This window comes from Hordeum vulgare, chromosome 7H (genome assembly GCF_904849725.1).
Source record: "Hordeum vulgare subsp. vulgare chromosome 7H, MorexV3_pseudomolecules_assembly, whole genome shotgun sequence".
Classification (NCBI taxonomy): domain Eukaryota; kingdom Viridiplantae; phylum Streptophyta; class Magnoliopsida; order Poales; family Poaceae; genus Hordeum; species Hordeum vulgare.
In genome coordinates this window covers 420,188,715-420,204,887 of record NC_058524.1, presented here as the reverse complement: position 1 = coordinate 420,204,887, position 16,173 = coordinate 420,188,715, and the positions used below count along the sequence as shown (strand labels likewise).

Here is a 16,173-nt window from a genome sequence, read left to right as displayed (position 1 = left end):
ATTTTGTTAATTTTGGGCTTGGCCCAAATGACTTGCAGTACAATAACAATTGATGTTATTAAAAAAGGCATCATCATTTGGTAGGCAAATTGCAGCATCATCTCTTCCATTCCATTTCATCTCTCCCTAATAATATATGCTCGTGTGTTGCAACATAAAATTTGTGAATTAGCTTTGGAGATGCCCTAAAGCTGGTGATGGAGGACCAATTGCTTTACCCACTTTAACATTAAGAGTCCTTTTAGTAAAGTACGAGGGTTGTTTTGTAAAAAAAAATAGTACCTAATTCAACACGAGCATATTCTAATGCAACTTCCGGGCCATTTCCATGTGTGTGATCGATAGAAAGAGAAGACTCGACCAAAAAAATGATGTGGTAGCGGTGCTTGGGACCCAGGTAGTGGACGTGTGTGCTCACCTCGCCTCCTGATCAGATAGATATTCCCCATCTCAGCAAAGCACAACTCTCCTCCTAGATCCCACCATTTCCTTCTCCAAGAGCTCGGACCAGCCACCCCCCGCGGTGATCTAATCCTCCTCCCAGATCCCCCATCTCCCGAGCGTGTCCCCGCATCCTCGTCCAGGATGCATGCCAGCTCTTGTTTACGCACCGGAGTGTCCGTCGAGCGAAGTCGGCCATCTCCCGCATGCTCAACCCAGAGTGGGCTCGACCCCGGCGGCGATCTGCAGCAGGGACCGGGCTCGATCCCGTTTCGATTCGACTCAGGGAGAGGTGCCAGATCTCGTCACCGCTGACTAAGGTGAGGCCCGCCTCCCCCTACCGATCGATCTGTGTGCCTTTCCCCGTTCCAGCCGCCTGCCGTGCCGTCGCTCGCTCAGCTCCCGTGCTGGGGTTTCGCGTGCTTTCCGACGGGGCCCGCGCGCTCGATGGCCGCGTGGGGTGGTTGCTGCTGCTTCCAGGTAGTAGATCGGGCGATGGTGCTGGCATCCGGCTTGATCCGGACCTGATGCCGGCAGATGGGCGATTTTTTCGGCTGCCACACCGTGCCCCTCTCTTGTTGTTGGTAGGAATTGTTGCGAAACTTAGTCTGTCGTTCGACTTGGGGGAGGCAGCCTGTAGTGATGTGGAGGTAGGGACGCAGGGCCATGGCTGAATTGGAAGGTAAACTGCAGTGACGGCGACCCCAGCCATGGTCTCCCAGTTCATGCTAGTAGATGTGATACATGCTTGTAAGGCGCGAGTATGAGTTTGCAAAGCTGGGGTACATCAGTTAGTGAGGAAAAAGGGAGGGCGTATTTTGAGTTTGTTGTGGCGTGACATGCTTACCCATTTGGAAGCATGCTCTTTTATGATGTATTAATTTGGTGAGGTGCTGCTGATCTAAAAGTGACGGGGTTGCTCGATACATGTTGTAGTCTGAAGGGGTGGAAAAACGTTGATATTGCTAAATGTGTTCTAAGTCTTCTTTTACTTTTTGCAGGTTTTGCACATGGATAGAAATGACTACTATGGAGGAGATTCCACCTCCCTCAACTTGAACCAGGCAAGCAACTATATGTCTCTATCGAGTGGTTTAAGCTAAGATTGCAACCACCTAGAATCAGGTTATAATTGTAATGACGGGTACTTCTTGAAAATATTTATATATGAACAAAAGCGACTCAGTCTATTTTGGTATTTGATATGATTGATTTATTCTTGTAGTTTTTTTTAGTTATATCTCTTTAATATTTGTATGTTTTGTCAACAGCTCTGGAAGAAGTTTAGGGGGGAAGATAAACCACCGGCGCATTTAGGCGCCAGCAGAGACTACAATGTAGACATGGTTCCAAAGGTGTGGCATGCCCCTTTTGATTAAATCCATCCTTGTGTGCCGCACATATTAACTGACTATACAATATATGTACTCTTTTCCTCGCAAAAATATTTACAAACTTATTTGTTGTTCAGTCGAGTGATTTAGCAATAAGGAAAACCGTTGGCTTATGACCAGTAAATAACCTTTCGAACATGGTTACCAGAGTTGCTGTAACAGCCTTTGAAAGCCCCAGCTGAGGTTTGAAATTGATGACAATCGGTGAGGATTTGGTGTCCGGTTCGTAGATGGGTGCCAAACCAATGAAATCAAGATAGAATGGAATATGGGAGGTTATGATTTCTTCCAGCTGCCATCTGCCACTAATATGGTTCTGAGGCAGCAGAAGGCTGGGAACTTGCATATGCACCTTAAGATATATTGGCTATTTTATCTTTGTCATCGTCGCCAAAGAAAGATATATCTTGTTGTAGATGGGATGCATGTCCGATAAGATTGAGTATTTGAGATGCACCCAGCTCAACATAGTTGGCTTTATAGTTTTTATTTGCGGGAAGACTCTATAGTTTCTTATCCTTATCTTTTATGCAGACTACATATCAATATTTTTTTCTGACGGTAATTTTGTAGATATACAGTTCATGCAAGTTTCTGAATGTGTTTGTGTGGTGATGATGGGGAGCTGAATCGATAGCCTTGCTTGAATTTTTTTTATGAACTATATGCTACATGCCCATGATCCTTGAGGTTGTATCTTATTGGGTTGCTAATCTGATTGTGTTTGAACCAGTTTGCTGAAACTGTTATTAGTCGGAGAAGCTGTTTACTGAAATTGCTTTAGTCTGAAAAATAGTTAACTGAAATTGTTTAGCCAACAGATCATTTCAGTACTTCCGTTTGGTACTGTTTAGCCATAAAATCTTAGTTCCTTGCTAACAGTTAAGGGTTTACATATCTCACTTTGTGTTTCAAGGATATAAGTATATATATGAACAAAGTTGTTTATGAACAAAGTTATCCTTGAAACATATATCTCACTTTGTGTTTCTAGTTACATAGTTACATATCTCATAGTTACATATCTCACTTCAAGAACAAAGTTATCCTTGAAACATATATCCTTGAAACATATATCATGAACAAAGTTCATCCTTGAAACAGTTAAGGGTTTACATATCTCACTTTGTGTTTCTAGTTATCCTTGAAACATATATCATGAACAAAGTTCATCCTTGAAACAAGGCCACTTAAGCTGTTTATGAACAAAGTTCAGGAACAGTATATATATACATGCAGGTGGTGTAGAGTTTCAAGAGGCTCATAATGTCCTAGAAAAAAACTGAACGCAAAAAACTAAAAAAGATACTCCTACTATTCATCGTAGTCCTTTTTTTCTCCCGTGAGTAGTCCAGAGTCGACACATAGCTATCGTTCCTTGACCGTATATTTCATCTATCAACTTTTCCCGATTCCTCCGGCATGTCGCCGCTGTCCTTAACACCTCCATCACCCAGCCTCATCAAGCTGCCATCTCCACGCACATCACATCATCCTCTTCATCTTCTCTCTGACACCTCTTTAATGAATTCCTTGATGCCCATTGTGAGATCTGGAGGTTGCCGCCGCAGAAAATAGGTCCTATGAAAAAGGTTAGCTTTCAGGTTTGTTTCAGCATGTTTTTGATCGACAACTTCATACCTTGGACAAATGGTCAGGCTAGTGTGTGTGATAAGCAATGCAATGTGAAATATAAACACTTTAGTTTATCCTAAGCATTACCTATTTGGTGAGGACTTCCTTGTAGACAATATTTTTCGTATAGGTCTCGCTTGTACTGGTCTTCTTATCCTTCTTTACCTTTGTGCATCTGTTGACTGTACCGGTGTTTTTTTTCTTCTGGTTGTTCACATCATGCGTACCTGCTAGTACCTTAATGTTTGCTGTCGCTGTTGCTCTAGAAAGCGCTACATATAGTTGACCATGTGAGAAAACCGGTTCAGGAAGGTAGACGCCGACATTCGGTATTGTCTGACCTTGTGATTTGTTTATTGTCATTGCAAAACTTAGCCTGACCGGAAACTATTTCCTCTTGAAACTGAACGGGAACATGTCATCATCAGAGGGGCATAATGGTATTCGAGGCAGGAAAACTCGCATTCCAGAGTGTTGTCCCACCAGAATCTCTGCGTCAATTGTATTTTTTTGAAAGCTGCGTACGACCAACCTTGTGCCGTTGCATAGTCCATTAGCAGGGTCGATGTTCCTGAGTAGTATGATTGGACAATTTTTTTTGAGCTTCAACATATGTGGAGGCAGTCCATTTGGGGTGAGAGTGTTTAGGAACTCTGGTGGATAGTAGTTATGTGGGTCGTCTTCTACTGAATCTAAGCTGTGGTATACCATCTCCTCCCCCTGGAAGCGGTCAATCATTTTTAGGTTGATTCTGTCTACGGAATCGTTCCTTGTGGATAAAATTGCTCTTGACGTGATGTACTTTGGATCTTTTAGGGAAGCATTGTCCGTTTGGTAGACACTGTCGATGAGCCTATCCAAGCTATTGTCATCCGTCTTTTTTGGAACACATATACTTGTAGGCAGTAGTATTTCACCATCTTCATTTGTATCCTCGGTTCCATTTCCAATGCGTAGTAAGTATTCTGTGAACCACTTGTCGTTTTGAGCCCTCATGTTGCGCACAAGCTTCAATTGACGCATTGAATTCCAAAGCTGGGACCTTCGTAGTGATGCATCTACTATTTGTGCTCTTGTTCCCTTTCGCACAACAGGCAACACTTGCCTAAAATCCCCTCCAAATACGATTGTTTTTCCACCGAACGGAAGTTCTGGTCTGTCCATTATGTCCCGCATGCTTTTGTCCAGGGCCTCCACCGTTTGCCTCTTGGTCATAGATGCTTCATCCCAGATTATTAGCGATGCTGCTTTGAGTAGCTTGGCTGTCCCACTCTGTTTTGTGAATCCACAAATATCCCCATCGTCTATTTTGAGTGGAATCTTGAACCTTGAGTGTGCGGTCCTCCCTCCGGGCATTATTGAAGCAGCAACGCCGGAAGTGGCTGTCTCCACAGCAATATTGCCTTGACCGCGTATTGTGGCCAAGAGTGCCCTATAAAGAAATGTTTTTCCCGTGCCTCCAGGTCCATCAACAAAGAATATTCCTCCTCTTTGGTGGTCAATTGCTGCTAGGATTTCGTCGTAGGCCTCCCTCTGCTCGTTGTTTAGGTTCTTATGCAAAGATGTGTCCTCATGGTCCACCTCGATGGAGGTCTCCTCCATGATCTCCCTTGGTATGTCATCTGTCGTCTCGTGTTGTTGGTCTATCTCCGGAAGAGGATACGATTCTATGTCTTTTCCCATTGAGTGCAACATGTCTATGATGTTTTTCAAAACCATTTGTTCGACGGTGTGTTTGCATTTGCAATTTCTACTATAGTCCTCTAACATTGCCTCAAGGTGTTTGTTCCGGAGGCTACATACGTCACTGGGCTCGCAAAAAACCAAGATTGTTGCGAATAGTCTTTGTAGCGATGATGGTATTTGAAACAATTCTGCTTCTGTCATGCAGTCATCCAATGTGCTATCTGCCTCAATGAGACCTCTTTTTTCTGCTGCTTCTCGAAAGGTTGGCATTACTTGTCCATTTACTGTTCGTAGGTCTTCGAAGCTTGTGGCCCCTGTCACGTGGTTTAGGAGGACTTGAAGATAGTATCGTTCTCCTTCAGCCGGGTGTGCCGATACTATCCTGCCGACCTGGAATACAGTGACTCGCTTCCTCTGTTTCCAAAACTTCCCTTGACTTTGCCAAGTATAATGTTCTGGAAACTCTCTATATAGTATGCCTCGTGCTTTCTCATATAAGCTGTTTTCTTCAAAGTATGCAGTCAACATTGATCTTTCCGTGCCTTCACGGTCGATAACATTCTGTATTTTTTCCATGCTATGATATGAAACCATGTGCATGTTTGGGAGATGTAGCTGAAGTTGCAGGACTGGTGGGTGCATTTTTCTTAGTTCGAAGCCATATATTCTCCACAATGCTTCAGGAGGTGTCACCCACCGCGCGTCTCTGTATTGCTTAATCTCGTCGATTTCGACTTCGTTTGTATTGTCAGTTATAGATACACAAGCTCGGTCATGACCCTTGTAGATGTACTTGAAGAGGTACTTAACGGCTTTAATGCTTGAGCATACCTCAACATTTATGTGACAGTTGAACATCCTTAAAAGATAGGGATTGTAAGGAACCACCCACCTATTATCCAGTGTGCATTTTCGGACCATTACAGACCTCCCGTCATTGCGTCTCCTATATATTGGGTAGGAGTCCTTGCCTTGAATTGTGGTTTCGTTGAATGGCCTTGGATAATTGTTCTTGCATGATGGACGATTTTTTGTGCATGGACAAAGTTTATTCAATGCACCACAAGGACCATGCATCATATGTTTGATCACCATTTTGTATAGCTCTGGGTACTTGTGCTTGTTAGGGAGCTCGGCAGAGATGATTCTGTCATACTGCTCCGGACATGTGTATTTGTATTTTCCAGTCATGATAAGCAAAAAGTGAGCATGCGGTAATCCCCTCTTTTGGAATTCTACTACATATGTATATGCTCGAACTTTTCCAAGAATTGACTTTTCAAATAGTTGCTTCTTCATTTCTTGTAATTTTGCCCTAAAAACACGAACGACAATGTCTGGAAGATCTTGTGGTGTTTGTCCATTCTCTAGTTCACTTGTGATCTCCTCCCAGTTGGGATTGCAGGTCATTGTTAGGAATACGTCTGGCTTTCCATATTTTCTAACCAATGCCATAGCATCTAGATACCGACGAAGTTTGTCTCGTGGCCCTCCAATAAATGATGAGGCTAGAATTCTCTGTTTTCCGACTGCATCTGCATTGTGTTGTCCAGCTTAAATGCTGTCTAGAAGGCCTTGGTATAGATCCGCTCTTATTTTCTTTTGATTATGCCAGATGTAGTCAAGTCTGGAGCTTTCAATCTTGATATATGTGTCTACAACAAACTGCTGAAAAAGTCGTCCGCCGTGTAAAATTGGGTTGATATGCCTGGTCGTGTATGAAATTTATAGCAGTAGTATTCTCTCATGGTTACCCATAGGCCACTGATTGAGTCTGTGCAAACATTGCAATATAAAAAGTTAGTTGAGTAGTTAATATTGTATGAAAATTGAATTTTTAATATAATAGTATATGAATTTCTTACCTGGATCATCGTCATTACTGATATTATCAGCACCAATATCTTCGTCTCGTGTTTCCCTCTTTGGGATTTTCCTATGCCAACCCAGTTCAGCTCTTGGAAAGAATAGAGGGTACGATAACGGATCATAGCTCCCTTAATATGACCGAATGTGCTCTTTTTCGTTATTGTTCCCATGTAATATTACATTTCTGTCATAAGTATCTTTTCTTTCATTTCCTTCAATCCACACTGCAGCTACCTCCGAATTGATTGGCTCATTGTATGTTCTTTGGTCCAATCTTTGGTCAAGGTTTAAGACGAGTCTGTAGTCCTCAAGGTTTTCGGCTTGTCCCAAACTCCTAAACTGTTGAGAGTACGGGTTATCGCGTAGGATGTTTGTTATTATTCCAATCATATGCTTGTCTTGCTCATACATTTCGTCATGACAACGGCGGTATCGATGCTCTAAGCTTGGATCATCATCGTAGAAGTATAGTTGTAGATGCTCTGGATCCGAGCGACTATTACCAAATGAATGTATGTTGTGATATATTTGACCATGTGCTCGAAAGGTGCAAATACCAGCCGTTCGCATGTCAGTCGTGTCTTTGTCAAGTTGACAATATAAAGTTGTAAATGAGAAGTGCCCATTAAAAAATCTTATATTTTGCTGAAAATGTCGTGCATCAGACTCATTACTTGTCCAAAGTCTCATTAGTTCAGGTAGTATATTGGGATTGACTAGTCTTATCTGTCCTTTTCTACAACATAAACCCTTAGTTTCATACTTGAATTTGGTTGCATAGCAGAATCCGCAATCTTCTTCTTTTTCGAGAACGTTTGTGCTTGTTGGTATGTTGTTGTAGACGAAATCATATGGATCAGGATTGAGACTTTCCTCATCATCTATGATTTCAATGTCCACTTCTCCATCCCACTCTGGTTTGATATGCAACATATAAAATTTAGTAAGTACTATTATAATTGTGCAAATTTATAGTAATAATTGTTTAAAGCATACCTTCACCGGTGAACACGTATTCATCTTCGTCCATGTCTTCTTCAAATATGACTCCATCATTACCTGTGTTGTAATTTTTGATTATATATTTTGTTTGTATTGCCTAATAACATGGAGTATGTAATTGATAACATTACCGAGATTGTCGTTGTAGATTGATTTTACCGCGGCATCTATTTCCATAATACTTGCTTCTTGCTCATATATGATTCCATCATCACCTATTTAATAATTTATCATCATTTATTAAATGTTATTATTTAAAAATATTTATATGTAATTTAAGAACTTACAGTGATCATCATTGCATAATGATTGTATTCGTGCTTCCACATCTTTGATTGTTGCAAGCATGTTGGAGGAGGGTATGTTTGGCCATAAATCCACTTCTGTTCGTGCATCTGTTTCTCTTATGCTTGGAAACATTGGGGAGGGGATGTCTGTCCAGAATAGATGGTTAGTTGTATAGACATATTTGTATTGACTTGGAATGTGAGTTTTAATTTGGGATTATTACCATAAATCATGACTTGTGGCTGCTCTAGAGTTTGGTTGTTTTCATTGCAGTTTCCCGTCATTGAAGCATCTTCTTTTGAAGATATGGAAATAGTTTGTTTCCGTCTTTCTGTGAATTCTTCATTACGACGGTGTAGCAACACTTGCCTTTTTCCTGCTGCCACATGATCCCTGTATTTAGAAGTAAATGTAGAATTGCTACGTCCTGTTCAGTTGCGACATATTCAGGATTCTCCATTGCTATTGAGTCTTTGGATGGTGTGTCCCGTTTCATTTGACGGTGAGCTACTATTTGTTTCATTCTTGCTTTCTTCTTTTCTGGTTTCATATTTTCATATCTTTGTTTTTCTTGTGCGCTTGTTGCTGCCTTCTGTTCTGCTGTCTTTCTTGAATCTTTCTTTTGTTGATAGGCTTCACGGCGTTTTTTGAGTTTCTCCTGTTTTTCTTCATTCGTCATTCGTTGATACCGCTCTCTTTCTCTCTTTCTTCTTTTTTCCTTAGTATCCATGATTTTAGGTTATGGCCCAAGTTTTTTCCTGCATGAGAGAAAGAAATATTTGTAATGCCATACATGATATTTTGTTTTGAGTGCATTGCATGTTAAAGTAAAATTGGATGCCATGAAGTTATATATAATTGAACAAGCAAAATGGACTGAAAAACAATATAAAGTATTGAATATAAGTGTCTACAATTTCACTGATTGCTAAGCACGGAGCATTTAGTCTATGGGAAAGACAATCTTTCCTGCAAAGAATGGTGGAAACCTCCAGGTTCTGTTGATGGAAAGAGGAAAATAGACGCTGCAAATCCTGGTCCAGAAGATGCGGCCAAGCTTCTAAGGTAACTAATGGCCACTTTTTGATTGACAATTTCAACTATGAATTAACTAAACAAAAGCATGGCCAGCATGATAAATATGGTGTTCTCGGTGTTGTTTTGGTCACTACAAGGTCCATTGAAAATTATCATGTTATATGTGCAAGTTCACTGTTTTGATCATTTAAGCACTGAACATTTCTTATATTTCAAGGTCTTTATTTATGTTGTTTGCACAACATATCAGGTAGCACCAGCAACAACGATTAAGCAGTATCAGTGCTATTCGAAAACCAAAGCTAGCCAGCAAATAGATGGATTTCTCAGGCTTGAACAATGCATGCCAAAGTTTAGTTATTTCATGATTTTGTGTTGGTTCAGGAGTCTGGCATCATCTGTGATGGAGCTTTTGAGAGAATCAGGATTTGCAGTTATGTCATCTGTCGTCCTGTGCTGTTGGTCTATTAACTGCCAAATTTGAACGTGGGTAGGACCATGGTGTGCTAGCCCAAGAATACTGTGAACGGAGAGATGAACTTCTTGGATCCCTGTATGACCTTGCAAAGCAAATTATAGAAGCAAAAATATCAGGTTTGGTGTAATTCTACGCCACTATTTTATTAATGTTCTTCTTGCGCTTTTATAATTTGCAAGTTCATCATGTCTCTTTATTTCCTTGAGAACAACCAAAGCTAGCCAGCAAATAGATGGATTCCTAAGGTTTCAAACAATGCATGCCAAAGTTTATTTATTTCATGATTCTGTGTTGCTTCAGGAGTCTGGCATCATGTGTGATGGAGCTTTTGAGAGAATCAGGATCTGCAAGCATGCCAATGAAATCTAATCTATGGTCTCAGCTGGAAGGACTCACAGATATGCTACTGGAGGGATATATTGGTCTATTAACTGCCAAATTTGAACATGGGCAGGACCATGGTGTGCTAGCCCAAGAATACCTGTTGTAAAGCTGGCTTGACGAAGGCAGGTACTACAGGGCGACGTGTGAAATTGAGATGTTGATTGAACCAAAGGCTTGGGATTGTGTAAGACAACAATCACCTGGAGATAGTATTTGTAGAACCAACGGTGGCTGTCCCTAAGTAGGTTTTGGACTTCTGTAGGAATCTAAATAGGACTTGGAGTCGTTGTATAGTATAATCTGATTCGTACACGGACACGCTTGACTGGCAAATTATCTGTAGCACCAACTCTGTAGCACCAACTGTGCCTGTGTGAAAAAGGATCGCGGGTTGAGTAGGCAAAACTACAGGGGGTTTTGTGTAAGAACGAAACGTTTTCTTAAAGTATCCACTTAAAACAAGACTGCGGGTTAATTATCCGAAACGACAAGGATGTTTTCGCAAAAATGCCACGACGGACGACCAGAAACCCAATTTGCTTTATTATTAGGGAGAGATATAGGTACAGAACCACAGAAACACAATTCACGCTGAGGCATAAAAGGAAAGGGCACTGCTAGGCGCCGGCCCAAGTTGTTGTGCCGGTCGTACCCTAGCCGCCCGATGCAGCCAGCCCTACCGTTCTATCTGTGTTTTCTTTCTTCTTCTTTTTCGAGCGCAGCCCCATCCCGCCCCGCACTGATGCAAGCCGCCTTCGTCCCCACCGCAGCGCCGCATCGCGCAGCATCGCAAAGCCATCCCGTCCTCGCCGCTGGTCGTCGTCGTTGCAGCTCCAGTCATGGTCGCTCCCCGTCGTTTTTAGAAAAGCTTCAACCGCGGAGCCTTCTGCCCCCACGTCGGTCCGTCCCCGATCCGCGGCGGCGGTGGCCGGATCCGCGGCGGTGGCATGCAGGATTAGCTCGAGGAGGGTCTTCCCCATCTATCACGGGCTGCCATGGATTTGGGCTCAAGCTCCAGGATGAGCTCCGTTGCCAGAATACGGTTGCAACAAAATAATACGGTTGCAACAAAACAGAATGACGGATGTACCAAATTTGTATAATGGTTGTAGCATTTTGCCTCACGTGAAGAAAAAAATTGTCAGTGGAAGCAACAAAACAATACGGTTGCAACAAAAACAGAACGAGGATGTAACAAAAAATATAATGGTTGTAGCATTTTTCCCATCATGGTTGCAACTCGCCATGCGAACGGTTGTAGCAAAAAAATAATATGGTTGCAACCAAACAGAATGACTGATGTACCAAAATTGTATAATGGTTGCAACATTTTTTCATCATGGTTGCAACTCCGGCTACAAAACTCCGGTGAAGTTTGGTTGTAACTCTCACGGACGTGGTTGTAACTTTTTTTTATCAATGGTTGTAACTTTTTTTTGGATGCTTGCAGCTTTTGTGATACGTGGTTGTAGCATTCGCGACATCATCCTTGCAGATCCTCATGCAGCAACCTCACCTGCCGGCCATGGGATCACCCGCCCGCCGTCGCCATTCTGGTTGCAGCTCCCGTGTAGCCGGATGTAACTTTTTCGTCCACCATGGATCTGATGGGAACGGATAATAGATGTGACAGAGATGAGAGGAAGAATAGGTCGCTGGAGAACGTGCCCGCCGCCGCCGCCGCAGACCCTGTCGCCGGATCCGCCGGCCCTGTCGCCGGATCAGCCGGTCCTGTCGCCGGAGCAACCGCCGGCCCTGTCGCCCTCCAAGTCGCCCTTGTATGACCGGTTGAAGCAAATCGGTGGCAGATGGGAAAAAAATAGTCCACGTGGTTTTCTAAGGAGGGGATAGCGCGTGCGTTTGTGGAGACGACCGGCGAGTCGTTCGGCCGGCGCGCCGTTCCCAAGCGTTTTCCAAAAGGAAATGGGCAACGCTCTACATCGGCGCGTCGACACAAGCGTTTCGGCTGGTCAATGCTCCAGCGTAGGATAAATGCACATGTAACCGTCCGATTTAGAAAGAAAAAGAAATAAAAAACTCCCCTCCTCGCTCACCGCCTCTCGGTGTGCTCGCCAGCACGCTTGTCGGAGCCGCTCTCTAGAGCTGCTCGTCGGCGTGCAAGCTAACATCCTCATCGGAGCCGCTCTCTGGAGCTGCTCGTCGACGCGCTTGTTAGAGCCGCTCGCCGGCTTGCTCGCCGGAGCTGTTCGCCGGAGCTGCCGCTCGCGGGAGAGCCGCTCGTCCTTGCCGGAGCTGCTCGTCGGCGCGCTCGCGAGCGTGCTCGTCGGAGCCGCTCGTCGGTGCTTGTGTTGTTGTCAAGCACGTTGCTTGTAGGAGAGGCTGCGGCGGTCAAAACTTTTTTCCCTCGTCGCCGCTCGTTGAAGCATTTCACACATACGGTTGAAGTTTTCTCTAGAACAGTTGCAACTTTTCTGATTGTGCAGTGTATGGTTGTAGCTTTCTCTTTCAATGGTTGGAACTTTTTCCCTCTACGGTCGAAGCTTTTCTGTAAAGGGTTGCAACTATTATCTTTTAACAGCGCTCGGTTAATGCGTTCTCGATTGTTTCAGTTGCAGCTTTTTCATCAACGATTGAAGCATTTTATGTCAATGGTTGTAGCATTCCACCATGGCAATGACCGCTTGCAATTTTTTATATGTATGGTTGCAGCTTTTTTCATCAACGGTTGTAGCATTTTATGTCAACGGTTGCAGCATTCCGCCATGGCAATGACCGCTTGTAGATTTCTATATGTATGGTTGCAGCTTTATTCATCAACGGTTATAGCATTTTATGTCAATGGTTGCATCATCGCCGGTCGGGATCTGCGGGGGCGCATCTCGCGGTTGAACTAGTCAGACATGGTCGTGGACATGAAGCTTTTTCAAACCAACAGTCAAAGCTTTTTCAACGGTTGAAGCTTTTTCTCATGGATTGAAGTTTTTCATTTCATGCTCGTCGAAGCTTTTTCAATGGACAGTTGAAGCTTTTATTTACGTCGATGAAGCATTTTTCCAACAGGAGAAGAGCTAGAGGAGGAAGAAGAGCAGTTGGTGGATGGATAATACATTGGATGTGTGGCTAGAAAAGAGTCTGTTGCACATGGGCCTGGACGGGTGAACGAGGACCACTCGATTAAAAACAAATCGCACGTCCCGCGCGCGACCGGTGGAAGACTCGGCCGGCGCGCCGGGGGTAAACATTTACCAAAGGAAATGTTGTGCTTATAAACAAGATAATGGCAACTTAATAAAAACTTCAAAGACAACTAAAATGTTGCGGCTAAACCATAAAACGTGGCAAAAGAGAGGGATATGACTTTTCTTTGTAGGTAAGAGGGATGAAACATTTAATAAAAAAGGCTTTCACCCTGCTTTATATATAAAACAAAGATCAACATCACCCGAAATAAACTTACGTCACCATCACACACCCCCAAAGCAGGATATAGGCGCTGAGCGCAGCAACACCATCCATAGCACTACCACCGCGAAGTGATGAACCCGCATACGACGAACCAAGGATTCCAAAGCGGCACCTTCAGGAAGGACACGACACCGTAGCGCAGCCACCGCCCGATCTGAGGATCAGAGTTTCCCCTGGAGCCGCACGACAGACAGTGATAGCCACGACGACGCCTTAAAAAGGGAACAAGCTACACCGCCGTCAGTCCATCCGAAGATAGAACAGGTTTTCAACCGGGACAACACTCACTGCCACCGAACGCCACACCCCGGCTTCCACGTCTCGACCATGGCCACCGGGAAGCACCATGCCACGGCCTCCGCCGACGAGCATCACGCTACCACAACCAAAGCCGCCGCCCCGGCATCCAAGACCTTGACACCACCTCACTCGAGACCCGACGCTATCCCAACCAAAGAGACAGGCGAAAAGGTCCCACCTTTCGCACCCCTGGGAGACCCAAGCGCTGAGACCCGATCGGTCGGCCAGTGCTCGCCTCCATCGACCCATCCTGTAGCCCCGTGAGGGGGACGAGGTCAGTCCTGCTGCACTGTGCACGAGACGAGCTCGGTCCTGCAGCATGTGCGCGAGGCGAGCTCGGTCCTGCTGCACGGGGCGCGAGACGACCGATGGACCGTAGCTGGGAGAGGGTCATCCCTTTGATGGAAGTAGCGTCCGCGCAACACGGAAATGAGACGAGGGTCAAAACAGTCTGAGCACAGACGAGCCGGCGCTGGATAAGTCAGCCGCCACCGCAGGCAGATACTCCGAGCCATCGCGAAGCCACCACGACACCGGGTGGCACCACTATCGGACCTCCCCGCGTCGCCGCCCACGACCGGAGCAACGACCACTCCCGGGCCCTGCCCTACCCGCGTCGCCCAATGAGCTCCAAACGCCGGAGCCGCCAAGCACGCACCACCGCTGCCACACCCGTCGATGGAAGATCGTCTATCCGGATCCAGCGGAAGATCGTCTGTGCACCACCTTCCAAGACGAGCCGCATGCCGGACCTAGGACGTCAGCCACTCCGCCGCGTCGCTGTGCCCCGCGGCCGCCCAGGGCTACCACCCGAGGGATCCACCCCGCGCCGGCGCCCCATGAGCAGAGGGGAAATAAGGGCCCCCCGCCGTCACGTCCACCGTGTTTTGCCTGACAGCGTTCGTCGGTGACGACGGGGAGGAGGGGAGGGTGGCGGGGTCAAAGTGGAGAGGCGGCTGGAGGGGAGCTCGTGCTTGTGCGTGCTTAAACCGGGACGAAACATTTACCGTCGGTTACGAGATCTAACGAGCGGTATTTTGAAAACCAAATACAAAATCTAGTTCACTCATCCTTGATTGTATTATGCTTTCGCTATGCTATAAAATTTATTTATATCAGTTTTACAATCCAAATACCAATCACTATGATTTTTCATTTGGAGTCTAGACTTTGAACACCTCCCTCTTTTTTTGATTTTTTTTGCTCGTAACAACTTTGAGGTTTATCTCGATTTTCACAATGCAATACAAGGTCTTATTTTGGTCAAAGTTGTGGCCTTGACTCGCGTTGTTGCTCGAGCTTTTCTACTCGTCTTCTACGGTCATCGTCGAGGGTCACTTAGGCTGGTCATAGTGGGGAGTATCATATAGTAGTATCATGCATATGATACTATTGTATGATACTATCTTCATAATGCATAGTATCATAACATAGTATCATGCATGACACATAGTAGCATAGCATTTAACATGTTATGGTATCTACTTATGTTACTCTTGTTGAAAATATGCCCTAGAGGCAATGATAAAATAGTTATTATTATATTTCCTGTTTCCAGATGATCGTTTATTATCCATGCTATAATTGTATTGAATGAAAGCATAGATACATCTGTGGATATATAGACAAAACAGTGTCCCTAGTAAGCCTCTAGTTGACTAGCCAGTTGACCAAGGATGGTTAAGGTTTTCTGACCATATACAAGTGTTGTCACTTGATAACTGGGTCACATCATTAGGAGAATGATGTGATGGACGAGACCCAAATTATAAACGTAGCATGTGATCGTGTCATCTTGTTGCTATTGTTTTCTGCGTGTCAAGTATTCATTGCTGTGACCATGAGATCATGTGACTCACTAACACCAGAGGAATACCTTGTGTGTATCAAACGTCACAACGTTACTGGGTGACTATAAAGGTGCTCTACAAGTATCTCCGAAGGTGTTCGTTGAGTTGGCATGGATCAAGAATGTGATTTGTCACTCCGTGCGACGGACAGGTATCTCGGGGCCCACTCGGTAATACAACATTACATACAAGCGTTGCAAGCAATGTGACTCAAGTGTTAGTCACGGGATCTTGTATTACGGAACAAGTAAAGAGACTTGCCGATAACGAGATTGAAATAGGTATAGAGATACCGACGATCAAATCTCGGGCAAGTAACATACCGAAAGACAAAGGAAATGTTATACAGGATTATATGTGATGGGGTTATAGTCCTAGGGTA

At 44.4% G+C, this 16,173-nt stretch overlaps 1 protein-coding gene across 1 annotated transcript; it reads left to right on the top strand.

The window, feature by feature from the left end:
• Positions 1-377: 377 nt before the first annotated feature.
• Positions 378-1,880, top strand: LOC123406979 (guanosine nucleotide diphosphate dissociation inhibitor 1-like). Its single transcript, XM_045100000.1, has 3 exons — positions 378-761; positions 1,443-1,505; positions 1,713-1,880. The coding sequence occupies exons 1-3, from the start codon at positions 648-650 to the stop codon at positions 1,818-1,820; spliced, it is 285 nt and encodes a 94-aa protein (XP_044955935.1). The 5' UTR covers positions 378-647; the 3' UTR covers positions 1,821-1,880.
• The last annotated feature ends 14,293 nt before the right edge of the window (positions 1,881-16,173 follow it).